Genomic DNA, 19,648 nt, shown 5'->3' with positions numbered 1-19,648 from the left:
GGTGCATATATTGAAAGTGAGGATTAATAAAACAGTGATCTAGTAAAATGTAGTAAGAGTACAACAATGGAAAACAGGACAGCATCAGTTATCTTCATAACCATTTATTTACATTGTATTTGTTCTCTATTTCTAATAAACTAATAAAAATAAGTACTAATACCTAAAATGTTTAAATATACAAACTGTAAAATAATCAGCTATTTGACCAGATAATACATCTTATTCAGAGAGAATGGGTAATGAAAGGCTCAGTTCATTAAAAAACCTCGCACCTGTCCCAGATGGGTTTCATAAATGCAGATAGTTTTACCAACTGAAAATGTTAATTGTTTTTATCATCGGTTTTAGCCTTTCACCCATATACTTTCCAAACAGTGACATTGAACACATCTATAACATATCTTTTGTCATATCACAACTTTCCCCCCACCACTTCTGACTTCAACACAGATTGACAGACGCGCATGCTCACGCACTCCCTCCCTGCAGACAGCTGACAAATGAAAGAAAAGCTTGAAAAAGGAGTGGAGAACCAGGATGACAGTGCCCTCCTCTGTTGGACATGAAGGCTCACTGAATGGTTTTATGAGAATGAAAATTATATCAATCATATGCTGTAGCCTTGAAAGTCACAAAACTTCAACTATACTGATGACCCAGACTGACCATCAGCGAGCGAAATGGTGGGACCCTGCTACCATGGCTCAATCCCCCTACTGTGCATGTCGAAAACATGTACAGAGCACATAGAAAGCAATCACAGGTAATCATTTACTCATCAAGTCAACAGTGAGTCATTACTATACTGCACTCTGTAGTGATTGGCTAATATATAGGCCACACCACTCGTCTTGCAAAAAGTGGAAGGAGGAAGATATATAATATGATTGGAATTTAGTAGACAAATTACCCCCTCATGTCAAGTCAATTACAAATATAAAACTTTGCTTTGTTTGTCAAAGTTGATAGTGGGTTTAAGCTAAATAAACATAAACAAAAATAAAAATAAAATAAAAATCTGTACAATTTTTCACATCTTTACAAAAATGATGCTTTCCTGCAAACTCTCATCAGAACAGGTATTTTCGACATGAGTCGGATCCACACCGACACTCCACTCGAATCCTCTTCTTTGGCGAGCTCGGGAGCCCCGCTAGACTGAAACTGGAGTCCATTTTGGTGCTTTCTGTGTCAACTGGATCAACTGGAATCAAACAGATGCCGGAAAGGGTTCAGTTGAAGAGGCAGCTTTTATTGACCGTTAAAAAGCAACTTGACTGCTTGAACATAAACTCTCCCCCTCCATGTAGATGGCTGCTAACATTATGGTCAGTGATCGTGTGTGATAGTGTAATAAAGTCACACATACATTATACATTACATACATTATAGTATAATCAGTGTAAGGTTATTTAAGTCCACTCTTTTTTAAGAAGAAAATGCTACCCCTGTAACAATTACCATGATTGCACAATTACTATAAAAAGATGTTGAAACGCACCCACAAAACAGTATTTAAAAGTTTTAAATAAAAACCTAAATGAGAAGTGACAAAGTGGTTGGATATCCTGCATGCTGTTTTGGGCCACAACCCAGCTGGTGCTGGCCTCTGTGGTATCAGTACCATTACTTCCATGACTGTTAGGGGTGTAAGGATACGCTGAATCCACGGGTTCTGACCTCGATTTTTGAGCCACAGTTCGGTTCATACCTCATTTTTTTTTTAGGGGGGTGTAGTGGGTTCATAAGAAAAAGAGGGAGGAAAGTTTCTGTGTTTTATTAAAACACCAACATTTGGAACAGTAAAGAGACGAACACTTAAAGTGATAGTTCACTCATAAATGAAATTTCACTCATCTACTCACCACTATGCTGATGGTGGGGTTCCCGGAGTCTCAGGGGTAAATTTGTTGCAGCAGAATCCAATACAATTGAAATTAATGGTGAGCTATTCTTCAGATGTAATAAAACAGAAAAAAACATAACATGCTTCCATACTGCTCTTGTGGTGTCATCCAAGTGTCCGCAGGCCCCGACATATTCGACTCGAAAACAGTGTCATTCACACTGTTTTAAGCCTAAATATCCACAGGAAGGGGCTAAGCTAGCGTACGTTAGCATTACCGACGGACCCTGAATGCACCTCGTCGGAAGATATTAGTGGACTTTTAGGCTTAAAACATGGTGTAATTGACGCCGTTTCGAGTCGAATATGAATGTCGGGGCTTGCGGACACTTGGGTGACACCACACGAGCAGTGTGGAGGCATGTTATGTTTATTCTGTTTTATTACATCTGAAGAATAGCTCACCATTGACTTCAAATGTATTGGATTCTGCTGCAACAAAGTTTACCCCTGATACTCCTAAAGTGTTTTGTGGACTCAAACACTTCATCCACCCCACCATCGGCATTCTTGTGAGTAGATGATGAGTGAAGTTTCATTTCTGGGTGAACTATCCCTTTAAGAATATGTTGGACTTGACGTCACATGAAACTACATAAACAAAAATAACCAACAGATAGGAAAGAGGCAAGAGTGTGTGCATATTTGTCTCCCACAGTCTCAATGTCCACAGTTCAATCCGTATATTTACAAAGTCTGTTTCAGTCTCCCCCACAAGCCCAACACAGTTCAGTTTAATCATCATCATATCAGGCCATCAAGTGAAATACTTGGAGCGGGCGAAAATGTGTGTGTGCTCCTACACAGCGCGCACACACACACACACACACACACACACACACACACACACACACACACACACACACACACACACACACACACACACACACACACACACACACACACACACACACACACACACACACACACACACACACACACACACACACACACACACACACACACACACACACACGCAGGCCCCAGGGCCTGTGCCCCACTCCCTCGCTCAGAGCGACACACGCAGTGAGATCAGAGCTCGTTCACGTGAAGCAGCCGGTCAGTGACCTTGTTGAATAACAGTGGAAACAGTGAAACACAGAGTTTCTCTGGTCTCAGCCGCTCAGTGATCAGAGCAGAAGCTGCAGTTGGTTTGTATCATGCTGGAGTTTCTGTGTCCTCCTCCACTCTGACCTGCTCTCACTTTAACTAATAAACACTCATCAGTTATTAGGACCTGATCTGTAAATAAAGTTTACTTAGTGTGTGTTTGAATCGCTCCAGAGATTATGATGCTGCATTTAAACATCATGAAAAATTACTCGTCAACATTTTGTGCTCAGTACAACAACACAAGACGTTAAGTGCAAGTGACACCATCAATTAATAACTTAACACATGATCGTAAGTTTGTCAACTAAATCATCCCAATAAAAAATTGAACAAATGAAGGTGAACTAGTTCATTTTCATCCGCATGAACTGAACTTTGAACTAGTTCTTCATAAGTGTGATTTGGCACAATACTGCTCACGGTACCGTCGATGGTAAAGTCGGTCAGTCAGTCGGGCATACGCCGGCCGGCAGCTCCAGGGAAACTACATAAGGAATTAACAGTCGACCTGACCCCAGCACCCGATTTCCTCCTGACTTCGACTTCATAGACGAGGTGTCGGCTCCCAAGCGGCAGCAACACGCAGACTTTACAATGTCCTTTTGTAAAGGTAAAATGGAGGATCCTTTCCAAACTCCACACTCATTCCTGTAAAGATACTAGTCACTTCTGTGTTGGTTCAGATTTCGCAGGGTTGTGATTGGATTGGAGTGTAATTGGACACATTGGACACGCACACACGCAACAGGCAGCATGTGGGGTTTGGCAAGGAGACATGTCATGGTTCCGTCTTCGCGTATCGCAAAATGTACGGACGTGGACGTCCGAACCGTGGTTTTTGTTCGGGAATCGTTACAGCCCTAATGGTCGTTTATCCCACAACCACTTCACAGCCTGGTAAAGTCCATTTCTCAGATGTTCTGAGGTTAGTCCTGTTATTTGTAGTTGGAATTTTTTGTGGCCAACATTCAAATGGTCCCAGTCTGTAGAGTGCAGTCGAAACTTTTGAAGAACCTTAAACTAAAACATTCTTCAGCCTCAAGACAAGTGAATGTTTGAGATTTGTGTTAAAAGCTATAAACTAGTGTTAATATTATCCATTTGTCTATAATTAATTTTCTGCAAGGGTGCATTGTCCTGCACCAGGAGAAACCAGGAGTCCACTGCACTAGCATAAGGTCTGACAATCGATATATTTCATCCAGGTCCCTAACAGCAGTCAGGGTAGTGTTGGCTATGACATGGAGGTCTGTGTGACCCTCCAAGGATATGCCTCCCTTGACCATCACTGACCCACCGCCAAACTGGTCATGCTGCACTATGTTACAGGCAGCATAACGTTCACCACGCCGTCTCTTTGCCAATTATGGTGTTCTCCAGCGAATGCCAATTGAGCTGCACGCCACTTCAGATAAGTTTGTGGTGGTGGATTGTGATCGTGGTGGTGATATACAATATGCCTACTCACATATTCTACCATTACTGTCAATAACCTCCTCCATTTCAATTGTCATTGATACCCCTGTCATCTCTATCAGACAATGTCTTAAGTATAAATACTTGAAACCTTGATACACCTTTCCATTATGCTAAAATCTGTTTCTTCCATTCAATGTTGTAAATATTGTAATTTTGTTGATGTCTTCATCTATTTGCGGCATCTACAATGCACCTCTGTACGTTCTGGGAGAGGGATCCCTCACATGTGGCTCTCCCTGAGGTTTCCACCTGAGGGTGGTTGAGGGTTTTTTTCCCTCTTTTTTTTTTTGAGGATTAATGACAGAGGATGTCACACCTTGTTAGGAACCTATGAGAAAAATTGTGATTTGTGAATATGGGCAAAACAAAACAAATATGATTTATTGATTTAGAGCAGGGATTCCCAAAGGATTCCCAGCTCTCTCTCTCTCTCTCTCTCTCTCTCTCTCTCTCTCTCTCTCTCTCTCTCTCTCTCTCTCTCTCTCTCTCTCTCTCTCTCTCTCTCTCTCTCTCTCTCTCTCTCTCTCTCTCTCTCTCTCTCTCTCTCTCTCTCTCTCTCTCTCTCTCTCTCTCTCTCTCTCTCTCTCTCTCCAGGCTGAGCCACCTGCGCTGCACTTGAAAATCCTCAAATGGATCATCTTTTTTATCCATATCTGTGCTGAGCCTATGCAGGTGCCACTCTTTGTTCTTTACGTGGTGGATCGTGTGTAACTTTATTGTAATTTGATTCAATGGTGTTCAAATTTTCGTAACCGCTGTTATGTATGGTAAATAGTAAATTAAATTTGATGCAATTTTTCTTTAATGCGGCTGAAAATATGACAGCATTTTTCCCCATGTTCTCTCATGATGGGCAAATCTGCCTCTGAGCCTGTGCGTGTGTCCTCGCCATCCTCGTTGCTCTTTAAAAGTGACGGCTTGTGTAACTTTGTTGAAATTTATTGAAACTTTGTTGCAGTGTTTCAGTTTCATTCGATGTGAGAGCGCATTGTTGCGATCTCTTGATTACTTTGTGTTCTGATCATGTGTTCATGATTAAAGATTTAATGCAGCTATAAATAGGCTCTGTTGCGGGGTTTTTTTTTTTTTGAAGGTGTGGGGGATTGGGGGTGCGTGAAACCGGTCAGGATGTAGAAGGGGGTGCGTGGCCTAAAATGTTTGGGAACCGCTGATTTAGAGCAATTCAACTTTAACTATTATAATCACTCATAATGATGTTATTTTTATAATGGAGATAGCAAACCCTTTAAAGAGCTTTAAAATTATATGTGAACCATTTCTCTGTGACCTATATTAAGGGAGATATGACCAGTCAAAGGCAGAGTCCTAAAAAGTTCAAACTTTGTCAGCCCATATCTCCCTTAATTAGGATGCTAATATATTTATTGTTGAGAAAGAACTAAAACAAAAGTGAAAAAGCTCTTAGAATTATAAAACTAATTTTAAAGCGTTACCGAAGGTCCCTTAATGAACATGTTAACATAATTAAGACCTTCCAATACGTATTGAAGACCTAGTACATGACCTTTTTAAGACCCAGCAGAAAACCCAGACACACTTGTAAAGGTCACCTAAGTTCACTTTATGTACAGGAAATATGTTAGGGAGGACAGATAAATCTGCGCCTTCTTACCTACATGTTTTATAAGTTCTGTACATAGCCAAACTGTCAGAGGCCTTAAAGTATAAGGATAAGGGAAGGGATCTCCGTATGTATTTGTTTATTGAATGTGTTATTGTGTATGTATTGGTTTCTTTAACATCCAAATGTGATAAATGAGGGGAAGTGACGGCTCAGCAGGGGGGTTTGTTTTGGGTATGCGGGCCGGCAGAGGACCAGCCACGTTCGAGTCAACTGCGGTCCTGAAGACCTACATGGGATTACTTCCAAAGAAACGGGATCATTGCCTGGGTGACACTTTCAAGGATTACCGCGAGGACTGAACTATTTTTCTGGGCGCTCAGAGGTGGTGAGGATAGCGTGGACCATTTTTGGTATTGTTTGCGGCATCTCACCACGCCACACCTGCATACATTTTTGCTTTGGGACCTTGTTTGGGGATTCCGGGACTGTATGAATTTGTGTAAATTGTGTGGTTATGTTCACGTTTTCGTCTTTGTTTGCGGGCACACGTCCAGGGGGTACGTGTGTATGATTGGGTTTTTTGTCAATACAGACAATTGTATGCAACATATCTGGGTTTATTTCGTTTATATATATATTATTTCATATGTGGTGGGGCCGATGACAAGGTTATCGGTCTTATAGAATATTATTCGTTTATTGTAAATTGGTCAGGCGGCGGCGCCCGTACACAGCGTGACAGGTCCGCCCGTGCTCCTTTTAAAATAGCGTAGTAATTTTCCCCTTTTTCCTAAACAAGGCGAATTGTTACACACTGTCTACTTAGGCTCAGTCCCATTTCACCCCTTCTCCCTACCTCTTGTTTTCGAGGGCTATCTTGTCCCTTAAAACGGAGTTACAATGGGTAGTGGTTGAAATCTTCCACTACGAATTGGGACAGCACTTCAAGAAGCTGTTACATCATCAGTAGTTGTGGCGGGAACCCAACATGTTATCAGTAGTCTTCGATGTAAATAGACCCCACAAAAAGTTACATCTAAACTAATGCAGGTAAATCAAATTACCAGGTTAATGTTTTCCTGCCCTCCCTCCGTACTATGGCAATAATGGTGTAGCACAATGACATTTGTCATTCATCCAATGGAAACTAAAAAGCTTGGATGCTCAGCATTATTTCACGTATAAATCAGAAGCACACTGCTTCAGGCTACTAGCACTGGTCTGTAGGCAACCCTGCAAGGATGCATTATTAGAGGAGCAGTTAAGTTCAGTAATCTCACTGCTATACGCTAGTTAAATTAAGGGCATTGTGTATCTTCAAAGAGGGGGGGTGTGACATGAACTCATGTCATATCTTGCAGACCTTACTTTTCTAAAACCTTAAAATTTGTTCATATTTTCTCTCACTAATTTTCCCTCACACATACTGATACATGCTTAAAATACACGATTCTAAAGATATAAAGTGCTGCTGAAACCCTGATACTTACTTTGCATTTTGTAGTCAAAGGTGAGCTCTTCTCCTGCCCGAATAGCCCGTGTGGAAAATAAAGCGATTCTTGGGAGCCTCTCATCAATGTTATCAATGAACACATTGAAAACCTGCAGGTTGGGATTACACTGTAAAAAGAGGATAACACATGTCAGGAGACTGTGCTTCAGAATAACAAATAGGGCTGCACGATATTAAGAAAACATGCAATATCATTGTTGAATATTGCGATGACGATATGACTTGCTATAAATAATCAAATGCTTAAGTATACAGTGTTAAAGTCTTTCTGCTCTGGATTCACTGCTAACATAGACCCCATACAGTAAGTGTTCTATGCAGACACTGAAAAGAGGGTAGGTAGAGGGTAGAGGGTGCACAGCGCCACCAACTCTAGGGCAGTCACCCAGGGAGCCATGCACAGCTCCACTAAGTCTGCTCACACTCTTTTCATACAAGTTTGGACTGCAAAAAATTATGTTTTACAGTTTAACCGGCTCTGTCAGTAATTTACTGCTCCTCTCTGTGTCTCTGCCATTCGCGCTGTGCACTGCTCCAACCGCGTTAAGCCAAACCATTCGTGCCGCCATCTCCTCCAACTCTCCATACATTGACTTAGTTTACAAATTCTGTTGTTGTTACCCAGTCTGAGTTTACACATGTGTCCGATCACACTGTTTGTTTGTTTGTTTGTTTGTTTGTTTGTTTGTTTGTTTGTTTGTGTGTGTGTGTGTGAGAGAGTGAAAGAGAGCAAGTGAGGAAGCGAGAGCAGTGTGTGCGCTGTTACTTTCCCCTCAGGATCTGGGATTATCATAAATAAGCTACGCAATTCGTTTATATAATCAACCACTAATAGTGATGAATTTGACCCGGGACAAACTTGATCACTAGAAGTTTCCACAGAATTTAGTCAGGCGGAGGCAGAGCAAGATTTGACTAAGCCGCCTCGAAATTCTCTGTTCTCAATCTATTCTCTTCTTCCGGACAATGATTCATTGACGGAAAAACCCGTCAACGATCTGATTATCTTGAATTTATTATCCAGGGCTGCAGGGCTCTATCTGATGGACCAAATATATTGACATTGTAGAGCGTGAATGCATGGCACATGGAACACCATTTATCGCAGTTCAAGCAGTCTTTTGTGCTAAGTATATCATGCTGCCCTAATACCAAACAACAAAAAGAAACTGCATTGCGTTTGGAATTAAAAAGTGATCTTGGGCTCAAAAAGGTTGGTAACCACTGATCTAAAGCATACATAAGAGGGAAGAACATAGCTCATTCTTCAAATGTGAAAAAGGCACTATTCAGACAATGTGTACCAAACGTATGTATTGTGAAATATCAGTTGCCTGAGATATATATTACCAAAAAAGCAGGTACTCCCAGTGAGCAAGAAGTGGAGTCTGCCAACTGCCAATTATATCAAAGGAACAAAATAAAAGATGGATACTCCTATAACAGAGGAGATTAGTAATTAACTGAATTACATGGTTTCCCAGTTAAATAATACAATAATACAAGAAATACTATTGATATCTATACTGATATTGAATGGCATTTGAAACAGGCTGTGTACCCAGTACATTTAATGATGCCTGGATTTCTCTGATCCCTAAAAAGGACAGAGACAACTCAGAGCCATCTAATTTCAGACTGGTGAGACTTCTTGTTGCAGATTGCAAGGTATTAAGACATTGGCATCAAATTCAAGCACATATCACCAGACATTATAATTGAGAACAGATCATCAGGTGATAAGTGATAATGCTGCCTTCTCACTCGATGCCAAGAAGGCCTTCGACTTTGACTTAAAAATTTGGGTTTGGGCTTGGTTTTGGAACTGGAAGAGGATACTCCATTTGAATCAGAGAGCACGTTTTTCTGTTTCTCTGTGGGCACTACGTAATGTGCTTTTTTTTTAAATTTCGCCGTTGCTTATTACAATAGCTGGGAACCACTGGCCTCAGCAATCTGAGCTGCTCTAAGAATTAAAAGGGTGCATGGAGGTGTTAGAGAGCACAAGATGTATGTATGCTGATGAGTTTAGCAGTGATGGCTGTACCTGCTTGCTCTTTACCAGGTATCGAGTCTTATTCCAAACTGTCAGGTTTAAAAATAAACTGGCACAAATATGAGTGCATGTCTATATTAAACACATGTCACTCTAAATGGATACCTGTAGGAATTAGATTAAATCCAAACCTGGATAAAATAATGCTTTCAAATGGGGAAACTCTCCTCGGAATAATAAAAATGAACCTTAAGAGAAAATGGGGGAAATTACTTTGTGGGAACTAGTTTTACTTAATTTCTTTCTCATGATCAAGTTCCTTCCTTTTACACGACATTGAGCTCTGTGCTGAGACAAACTATTTTCATTAATTAACAGATACTTGTGTAAAACTGTGAATCAATACATAAATGTGAGGTAAATTTAGCAGCTGCCTTCCAAGCTGCCAGCAGTATACTCTGTGCACTGTTTAAAAACACTTACGCTATGGTTGACAAAGTGGGAGATGTTGCCTAGGTGAGCAGCATCGACTGTGTACACATCCTCCACATAGTCCAGGTCAAACAGGTATGTAGATCCTTGGCGGTCGTACACGTGACCCCTCCTCTCTGCTTCATCTGTTGTGATAATCTGAAGGAAACATGACATTACAGGATAATAGTGGAACCACTGTTTTGAAGTCATATGCCAACGCAACAAATTAGCAAAGAATAAGTAAAAAAAACAACTAAAATAACCACTTAAACTATTTACTTATCGTAGAAACGATAAGTAAATATAGTTGCAATTTTACCCAATGTGGGATTAATATAGGATTATTTTATTTTAAATAAAATTAATATAGGATTATTTTATTTTAAATAAAATAATCCTATATCGGGATCGTCAAAGATCTAAATACTCAACATATTCATATAAAAATAAAGATGCATAAAATATGGACCAAATTGTCAGTGAAGACAATCTTCTATTCTATTAGAACTGATTAAAAAAAAAAAAACTCTGGTTATGTTTACTTTATCTTTTGATTTTCACATTTAGAAGCAATTACAGTCATTGATCCAAAAATTATTATTGTTGCTAGTTAACAACAAACAGACGAACAAGCAAAGAGAATTGCGAAATTGGAGGTACCTGCAAAAATGTCCTTTAGTGAGTGAAAAATTGTCAACTAGTTGATGCAAAAACAGTATCCAAATATAGGTCCTTCATAGTTTTTATACCTAACCTAGCACAGATAGAAAATACACTATCCAGTAATGATGGGGGAAAGATATGATTTGCCTCTTATGGTGCCCTAGTCAGATGCGGACTTAACCATTTGACAAAGGTCGGCAATTGCCTTGGGCCCCGAACTACCAGGGGCCCCATAAAACACCTAATAAACTTATGGTAAAGATTATTTTTTAAAACTCTTCGTTAATTAATTATTTCATTCTGAAAATCCATATACGCCAAAATGGCATCAGAACGCCTATAATTTATGAGTAACTAGTGTCACAGCAACCCCACTCCCCCCTCAGTCCCCAGTACAATGGACTATTCCATGGCCGCGTAAACACAGACTGACGCACACACACACATATATATTTTCACTCGCTCCTGGTATTTCACATGATGGCCTATACATGATGATAAAAAAAACGTGAGCGCGATTTTAAGAGAAAAAATTAAAATAAAAACATTCAGGGGAGAGAAAGAGAAACCAAGGACAAAGGAGAAGAGTAAGAGAAATGGTGTCTAAATTGAAACCAAATTTTAAGACAGGAGGCTACAATCACATTTTCAGTTTAACTAGAGATAGAAGAAAGAAGAGGCGAATGCAATAAGGCTTTCAATGTTACCGGATGAGCGGAGTTTGCCTCCATAACCAACCATGATGGAGGGGCCTCAATATCCTCATATTGTAGCCAATAGTTCAAGTTTCTAATATTTGTTGCCCAATAATAGAACAAAATCCTGGGTAGTGCCATTCCATCCAGTGCTTTGGGCCTCTGTAAAATCTGACATCGCAATCTAGGAGTCTTTTTATTCCAAACAAACTCCATATTAAGACTATCTACTTTGCGGGAAAAAAAGAGGAAGAAAGATTGGTACGCACTGAAGCAGATATAGAAAACGTGGGAAAATATTAATCTTGATAGTGTTGATTCTAGCAGCAACAGACAGATTAAGGAGGGACCATCGCTCGAAATCTGGTTTAATAAACATTTCTAACAAATACGGGGCAAGCTGTTTCTAAAACGTTTTATAGAACTCGGCCAGAGAGCTGCCCGGACCCGGGCTTTTACCGCCTAGCAGCGATATGGCTGCCGCCTCGATTTCGAGTGCGGTGATTGGATGCTCCAATTCCCTAGTCACATTCTGATCCAGAGCAGGGATATTAATTTTGTTAAAGAAGGAGTCATGGTCTACTAGCACAAGGGAGTGGTCAGAAGTATATAACAACTTATAAAATCGCTCCTTATAGGTGTTTGGTAATTTTGAGGTTGCATACAAAGAGTCCAAGAGAACTTTACGTTGCGATAACTTAGTTAATTTTTCTTTAACAAAAGCGCCAAGGATCGACCACATTAAACTGATCCATAAAGGCTACAATTACCTTGGCTGACTTGGATTGAGCAGCTGGAGTAGAGGAAGAGTGGTCTAGAGAAGTATCCAGCCAACAATTGAAGTCTCCTCCCAAAATAAGAAAATATTCAGACAAATCCGGCAACAATGAAAAGACCCGTTTAAAAAATCCTTCATTATCCCAATTAGGAGCATATACATTTGCGAAGATTACCTTAACATCATAAATCTGCCCGATGACAACAATAAATGTGTCAGTCCGATAAGAAATCGTTTTAACATGAACAAAGGGAATAGCTTATGTAAAAGTATAGCAACACCTCTCAACCTACTGAAAAAGGAAGACGGATAAACTTGTCCGACCCAGCCACGTTTCAACCTGGGTTGCTCATATAATATATTCTTGCAAATATATTATATGAGCATCAAGATGCCTTAAATAAGGTAAGACCTTACAATGTTTGATCGGATTATTCAGGCCTTTAAAATTCAGACTGACAAATTTAATATCTGAGAAGTGGCCTATGCATCTTTCAGGCCACGTTTTGTGTGTACACAACGGTTATAAATTAGCCTTTAGCCTAGCCGTTAGCCCTTCGAGTAGCCTGGCTTACTTCGCCAGCTTCTGTGTCCTCTCCCTCCGCAAATTGTTGCTCTGATCTTGCAAGTAATCCATTTCGGCGACAGACATGAACAATAGTTTATAGAAAAAGCCTATTTTCTCCCTGATTGTCTCATTTGCTGTTGTAGGTCATAAAGAGGTAGCAATATTAAAATAAGACCAAAATAAGATCATAACCAGTTAGAAACTTCTTGTAGTGGTTTTAAAAACACTTGAAATACAACCCTGCAATTAACTATGGCCTTGAGAAGGCGCTTCCTGCTCACTACAACTGTGTCCTGATACAAAAGTTTTTCACACTTTCTGAGAGTGACTGTAAGACTGAAATTTGCACCAAATGTGGAAAGGTTCCGAGAGGGGGGAAAAGATTTGCAAATTCTAACACTACCAATCTCATAAGTCACCTTAGAGTCTGTCATCGCGACGACGATGTATGGTGAGAATACAAGGCACTTGCAGCCAGCGTTTGTGAGAACAAAAAAAAGGGAGAGGTTGGATTTTCAAAATAAATCCCTCCCAATAGTTAGAGATCCTTACCAGGAAACCCGAAAGGAGGCTGTTTTTTTCAAAATAAAACCCCAAGATAGTTACAGGAAATTACCAGCAAACCTGAAAGGAGATTGGATTTTCAAAATAAAACCCCACAGATAGTTACAGGATGTTGCCAGGAATCCTAAAAAGGAGCCTGGAATTTCCAAATAAAACCACCCGGATAGTTACAGGAAGTTACCAGGAAACCCAAAAGGAGGCTGGATTTTCAAAAATATACCCCCCAGAAAGTTACAGGACGTTGCCAGGAAACCCGAAAGGAGCCTAGGTTTTCAAAATAAACCCCCCCGGATAGTAACAGGACGTTGCCAGGAAACCCGAAAGGAGCCTGGATTTTCAAAGTAAACCCATGTATTAGTTCCAATGGCAAGGGGATACACGCGCAGAGCAAGGGAGAGGGGGCAGTTGAACTGCTGGTCCTATATGCAAATTATGTGTGTGTGATTAGCTCAATTGGTAAAGACACTTGGACAGTGAGAAAGACATTGTGGGTTCAAGAACAAGTGAGGGCAAGAGGTTTTATTAGCTTTTTTTTTACTGTTACTGCTACTGAATAGAAACCTCTGTCTCTCTCTCTCATTATTTTATCTGAATTACTATTTTAATACATTGACATGTCTTACTTGAGATGTCATAATATTTAATTTAAAATCTTTTGAAGGAGAAATTTTCCTCTTCCACCTAAAGTTGTTTGAAGTTTCCTGTGTCTCAATTTTACCCTCAGGTGTGCATAAACTACAGGCTATGAACTTCTTTTTAAGAAGCGTGAAATTATAATCGGTATTGGCCATGTGAAGCTTGTAGTTATCGGTATCAGGCGGAAAAATCCAAGTCGTGCATTCCCTAATTCCACCCAAATACTACCTTGTCTAAATATTTAGACAGTTTAATCCACCTAAATACTACTTTCTATTTTAGTACTTTCATGTTGGGAAATTTGGGTAATTAGAATAATTGGTCCATTATCAGGTTAAATAAAGATGGATGCCATGAACATTGTATTTAGTAGATCTCAACCAGATATTTGAACGGACAGAGGGAAGACACAAGAAATATCCTTCTTTTTCTATGATAAGGAGAGTCAAAATAAAACCATAATTCGTCATGTTAGACTTTGATTTAAGTGAGTTTTGACTATGATTAAATCGAGTCTAGTGGGATTGGCTAGCCAGACATATGGGCTTTTTTGGTTAAAAAAATAAAGGAAAAGGGGATCTTACTTTCTAACAATAAGGTCTACTCACACTTCGGTAAGCTAAAACTTTAGTGTGAAATTTTGTTTACTATGACTGCTTTTAATGTAAAACAAATAAAACAAAATTCACATTCAGTACTCGCACTCGTCGTAGCCCATCGCGTCTTGTCTAGAAATGCAGCCTTTTCCAATTCGGTAACATTACACGGCACGGTCCCCAAGACCCTAGGGCCTTAGAATGGAGGTCCCGAAACTGTGGTCCTGAAACTGCAGGAATCCCTGACTCCCTGACACCGCAGATTAACGATATATTTGCACAGGCACAATTATCAAATCCCACTTCTCCTCTGTAACGACTACAGAGACACCTCCGGTCACACAGTCAGCTCTCTGTCTAAGTAACATTCAGCGAAAAGTTAGAAGTCATTTGCTGGCTATCTTAAAATGAAGTTTTTGTCTTTTTTATATGATTAATAAATGAATAATCAAAATAATAATCGAATTACTAAAAGCTATTCTGATCAATTATCAAAATAGTCATTTGTTGCAGCCATAGTTTGGTCACAAAAACATATGCTAAAAGTGACAGTGAGCCCAAAGGATCCTTTCCTATATCTTTCTGCTCACAGAACATCACATCACAGTTTTATAGAAAATCATGGCAATTTTTCTCTACTTCGCCATTAACTATTATATATCTCAAGTAAACATAAACAATTACTTCAATATTTTTCACTTGCATGTTTTACTTTGTGCGGCATATACTCAAATGAGTCTTTTATCAGGTTAATCTCTAGCAATTTTCAGATAAAAGCAATTTGCAACAGTCAGTGGGCACCTCACTGTGTCTTCACCCCAACCTGCACTCTGATTGACTGTAGTTGTTACTAATTCATTAAGATATTTAGCCAGCTAAGAATTTATTCAGAGGTTGCATCGTGTATGCCCCTAGAACCGCATCTTTGAAGAGGTCACACTTAACAATAGGCAACTGCCGATCCAACAGATTTGCTCTGATCTAGGGCTTTTGTCTGCGACTTCCAAAACATTGTGCTAAAAGAAATCATGTCATGTGAACTAGGCATAACTCCTTACAGATTCTCCCTCACATTTTTCCTTCATGTCTTGAGCCAAAGAATAGAAGTAAGGAGAGGAGAGTTTTGTTTTTACTTTTTTCGAATGGTGTAAGACCAGTCAGTGCAACTGGCCCCAGGATTTTTAAAGTCAGGTTGCATCACACACATTAGGAGAAACTTATAATGCTCTTCCATCTAAACTGAAACATGCATAGACTACAAGATTATTTGAAAATTATACACTACAGGATATTATTAAGATGATCATGCAGGAGGGAGAAAGCAGGGACCAATGCACCTCAGAAAACACAAAAGCAGGGCCCTTTAACAAAGGCTGGTCAACAATGGTCAAGTATTCCTCAACTCCACAGGAAACACTGACTTTAGATGTCTATCAATGACAAGATGCATAAGGCCAAACAGTTCAAAATGATTTGACAGAATATCTTTGCTTACCTCTCCTACATACTCCATGACAAATGTGTTCTTCCTGATATGCTGCAGTGTGCGGACACCCCATCCTCGGCCGTTCTCTGTCTTAAAGATGCACAGGTCAAACTGGATGCCCCTCTGCACCACTCTGTTGGGACAATCAGGGACACAGCTGCATCGGGAGTTACACTCATATATGGGCTGTCCTGCCCGGATCCGGACCTGCCCCTTTTCGTTGTAGGCCATGCGGTGCAAAGAGGCCCCAGGGCAGCAGCCATTCACCGGCTCCTCTAAACAGTTCTTACACTCACAACCCACAGCCATCTCATCTAACACTATGCCCTGGCCTACTTTGTAGTTGTTGATGTAGGTGAAGTTTTTTGGAGGCCCCTCAAGGTCCACTTCGTTAATGACGAAAATGCGACCTGGGTGGTTCCGAGTCTGATTCAAATGGGTCTCCCAGAGCTGCAGACTCTGACGGAGTTTGGCTTTCTGGAGGAGGATTGAGGTGACTTCCTTATCTAGCTTTTTAGGGATGCAGCGTCGCTTGTGGCGCCTCAGTTCCTGATCAAGGTCCTGATGGAACTGCTTTATCAGTTTGGGGCATTTGAGGTTCTTCTTGGGTTCCCAACTATTATCTGACTCTGGGAACCCCCTCCATTTAACCAGATAGAATTCCTCCTCCTGAAAAACACAAATTTAATTAGGAGCAGAGACTGAATTTTTCCTGTTGAAATTTATACATCTTTTACCATCTCAACACAGTGAACAGATATCTAAGCTTCATTGTTTTGACAATCAACAGCCCCACATCAGCACAACAGGTATCGTGTTTAAAATATGATAATTAAATATTATTACATAATTTATCTTGCACTGAGACAAAGTTAATTTTTTCCTCCAATAAGTTCAGCAGCATGTCTTTCTCTCCATGCCGCTGAACTTTGTGGTATCCATTCTCATGTTTATGTCACAGGGTGTGTGTGTGTGTGTGTGTGTGTTCATCTCTGTTGCTCATCACACACAAACTGACCATCACATTTATTGAGGTAGTAAGCGAAGGTGTTGGATCATAAATCCAGGTCATTCCAGTCACTTTAACCCTGATGTCCTGGCTGTGTGCATCTTGTGTTGAGTGTGGCAGGTGAACTGTCTGTGCACAAAATGTTGGGACGTCTAAGTCCATGCCTCTTGCTGTCTCTACTTGCTGTGGCTCAATTACTGCAGGTCACTTTGAGAGAAAACTGAACCCAGCATTACTACAGGTCAAGCAAACAAATGCACTCATAATAATAATCATAATAATAATACCATACCTTAGTCTTCTTGTAGTCACAGAGGAACTCGACCTCATACTCATTGACGTTGGTTCTGTTCACCCCAAGCTGTTTACAGTTGAGCCTCTCTGTGCGACATAGCGCCTCCAGCTCATCCCAGGACATCTTACATGGCACTCTGCAATCTGACACAGCAACTCCGTTTAACCAAGTTAGTGTCAAAAGCACTGTGGCTATAGCAAAATACACTCAGTAGGCATTTGGTTTAAACTGGCACTGTTCACTGCTGGAACTGTCAAACCAAATCAACAGAAAGTACTGCCTTTTGATTTTATAGAAATACTCACAAGGGGCTGGAACCACATATAATGAAAGTGAATGGGAGGCACAGATTTGTTACTGCTATGTTCCGGCATATAGTCGTGGACAGCTGGACTGGACTCCCATCACATACTCACTTATTCTCTTTCTTTGTCTGTCTGTCTCTCTCACAGTGATACTGCACGGTCAAGATGTGACACTACTACTCTATTATTACTGATGGTAGTATTGGTGCTGCAACATTTTTTACATATAACCTCATTACATCCGAAAGTATCACTGTTGTTATTATTGGTGTAACACATATATACATATAACATATAGCACCATTTAAACATGTATGTGGCGCTGCAGGGCGCGTGGAGGTTGTCGGGTATAGTTTTGCCCGCTAACACACATTAGTCTGCTCCGACACTGATGAAGTGACTTCACTAACTCAGCCCTTCCATCTCTCTCAGTTAGTTCGCATGCTGCTAGAAATGGTCGAAACAAACGGCGGAGAGTTAGCTTACAAAGGAGACTAAGTTAAACTGCACAAGTTAGTGAGGACTACTAACTAGTCTTCCTACAGTCACCATGATACACAGTCTCACCGCTCTCTATATGTTCCGTCAGCTCGACGACAAGAAAGCGTACATAGGCGATGTCTGTCAAGGGACTTTACCTAAACCGAAAGATATAGAACGCCAGATAAACCCATGATGTAATATAAAGTCGAAAATAGAACTCTTTAGTTACCTTTCAAATCTTCCGCCATGTTTACCACACAGCCGCCAAAATAGAAAAGCTCACACTGGTGGGAAGGATCCTGAAGCAGAATGAACTGGAGCGGCTGCTGATTGGACGAGCGTCATTTGTCAGCCCTCTCATTGGCTCAGAGGGAGTCAGGAGGTTGGCCGGAAGACAATAGATGTCGTACGAGCTAGTCACATTCACCAAGAAGTTAGGAAGCTGGCGTAGTAGTGAAAGCCCGCTGTAGCACACCACTAGAGACCCGGATGTGAAGTTCATATCCTTCACCCTGTAGACTAGTGCTTTTAAATAGTTTCAGACATTCCTTTAACCTTTAATTAAAATGATCACATGTGTAAAATTTAACTTTTAACTTAAATTAAATCCTTAATGTTAAATCCATGTGAAAAACAATAATATTGACACAGCTTTGTAAATTGCTTTAATTGTGTATGGATTTGAACACATATTTGTGATCCTATTTTTCATTTGTAGACAGGGGTAGATATCACAGGGGGGCAGGGGCGTCTGGACCCCCCATTCTGGGAATAACAGAGAGGTGTCCCCCCCCTTATCATTGCAGATATAGCTATAAAATTGTACAGTGTACAATACTATGCATTGACTGCACTTATTATAGTATCCAATTATCGATACAACATAAAGCGTTTTGAAATATAGAACTCTCTTCTCATTTGCATAAGTTGTTCTATCCACTGTCGATGTCTAACAGACCTCTGAAATAGTCGACATGCCTTATATGAAAAAAATATCACGAGTTCAGTAAATCATTCAAACTTATACATTAACCACACTCGTGAACAGTAATAAAGCAATTCAGTTATATTTAATGAAAAACATTGACTATAAAACCTCTGCACACAACGTCCAGCACCAAAACAATAAAAAGTGACAGTATTTTGTAGAACTGTTTGAGGAGGACTCACTAATGACAAGGAATAATTCTAAAGTAGCTCCGGAGCATTAACACAGTACAAGCAAACAAAACATTCCAAACAGGCAGGTTTACAACATTCACTGTACTATAATCTAATGTGGGACCTTTTGAAAGCAACATTTGTTGCTGTAAAACATATAACTTGTTGTGGATAGAGGGTCAAAACTGGCTGGGTGCTATCAGTGTGACAAAATAGAATGTGAGGTTGCTGCAATGCTTTGATTTTATTGGCTGTTTGCCAAAAAGTCCTCCATATACAGAGAGGGAACCAACCACAAGTGAATGCTCAGATACAGGGAACAATCTTCAAACCCGAAATC

At 40.2% G+C, this 19,648-nt stretch overlaps 1 protein-coding gene across 1 annotated transcript; it reads right to left on the bottom strand.

The window, feature by feature from the left end:
• Window positions 1-97: 97 nt before the first annotated feature.
• suv39h1a (suppressor of variegation 3-9 homolog 1a) lies at window positions 98-18,804 on the bottom strand. Its single transcript, XM_034591470.1, has 6 exons — window positions 18,377-18,804; window positions 17,357-17,502; window positions 16,065-16,724; window positions 10,079-10,225; window positions 7,577-7,706; window positions 98-1,207 (listed from the first exon to the last, which is right to left on the bottom strand). The coding sequence occupies exons 1-6, from the start codon at window positions 18,393-18,395 to the stop codon at window positions 1,074-1,076; spliced, it is 1,236 nt and encodes a 411-aa protein (XP_034447361.1). The 5' UTR covers window positions 18,396-18,804; the 3' UTR covers window positions 98-1,073.
• Window positions 18,805-19,648: the final 844 nt, after the last annotated feature.

Source organism: Hippoglossus hippoglossus, chromosome 7, assembly GCF_009819705.1.
Source record: "Hippoglossus hippoglossus isolate fHipHip1 chromosome 7, fHipHip1.pri, whole genome shotgun sequence".
In the NCBI taxonomy this organism is placed as follows: Eukaryota; Metazoa; Chordata; class Actinopteri; order Pleuronectiformes; family Pleuronectidae; genus Hippoglossus; species Hippoglossus hippoglossus.
The sequence above is the reverse complement of the archived record's forward strand: the minus strand, read 5'-3'. Positions and strand labels throughout refer to the sequence as shown.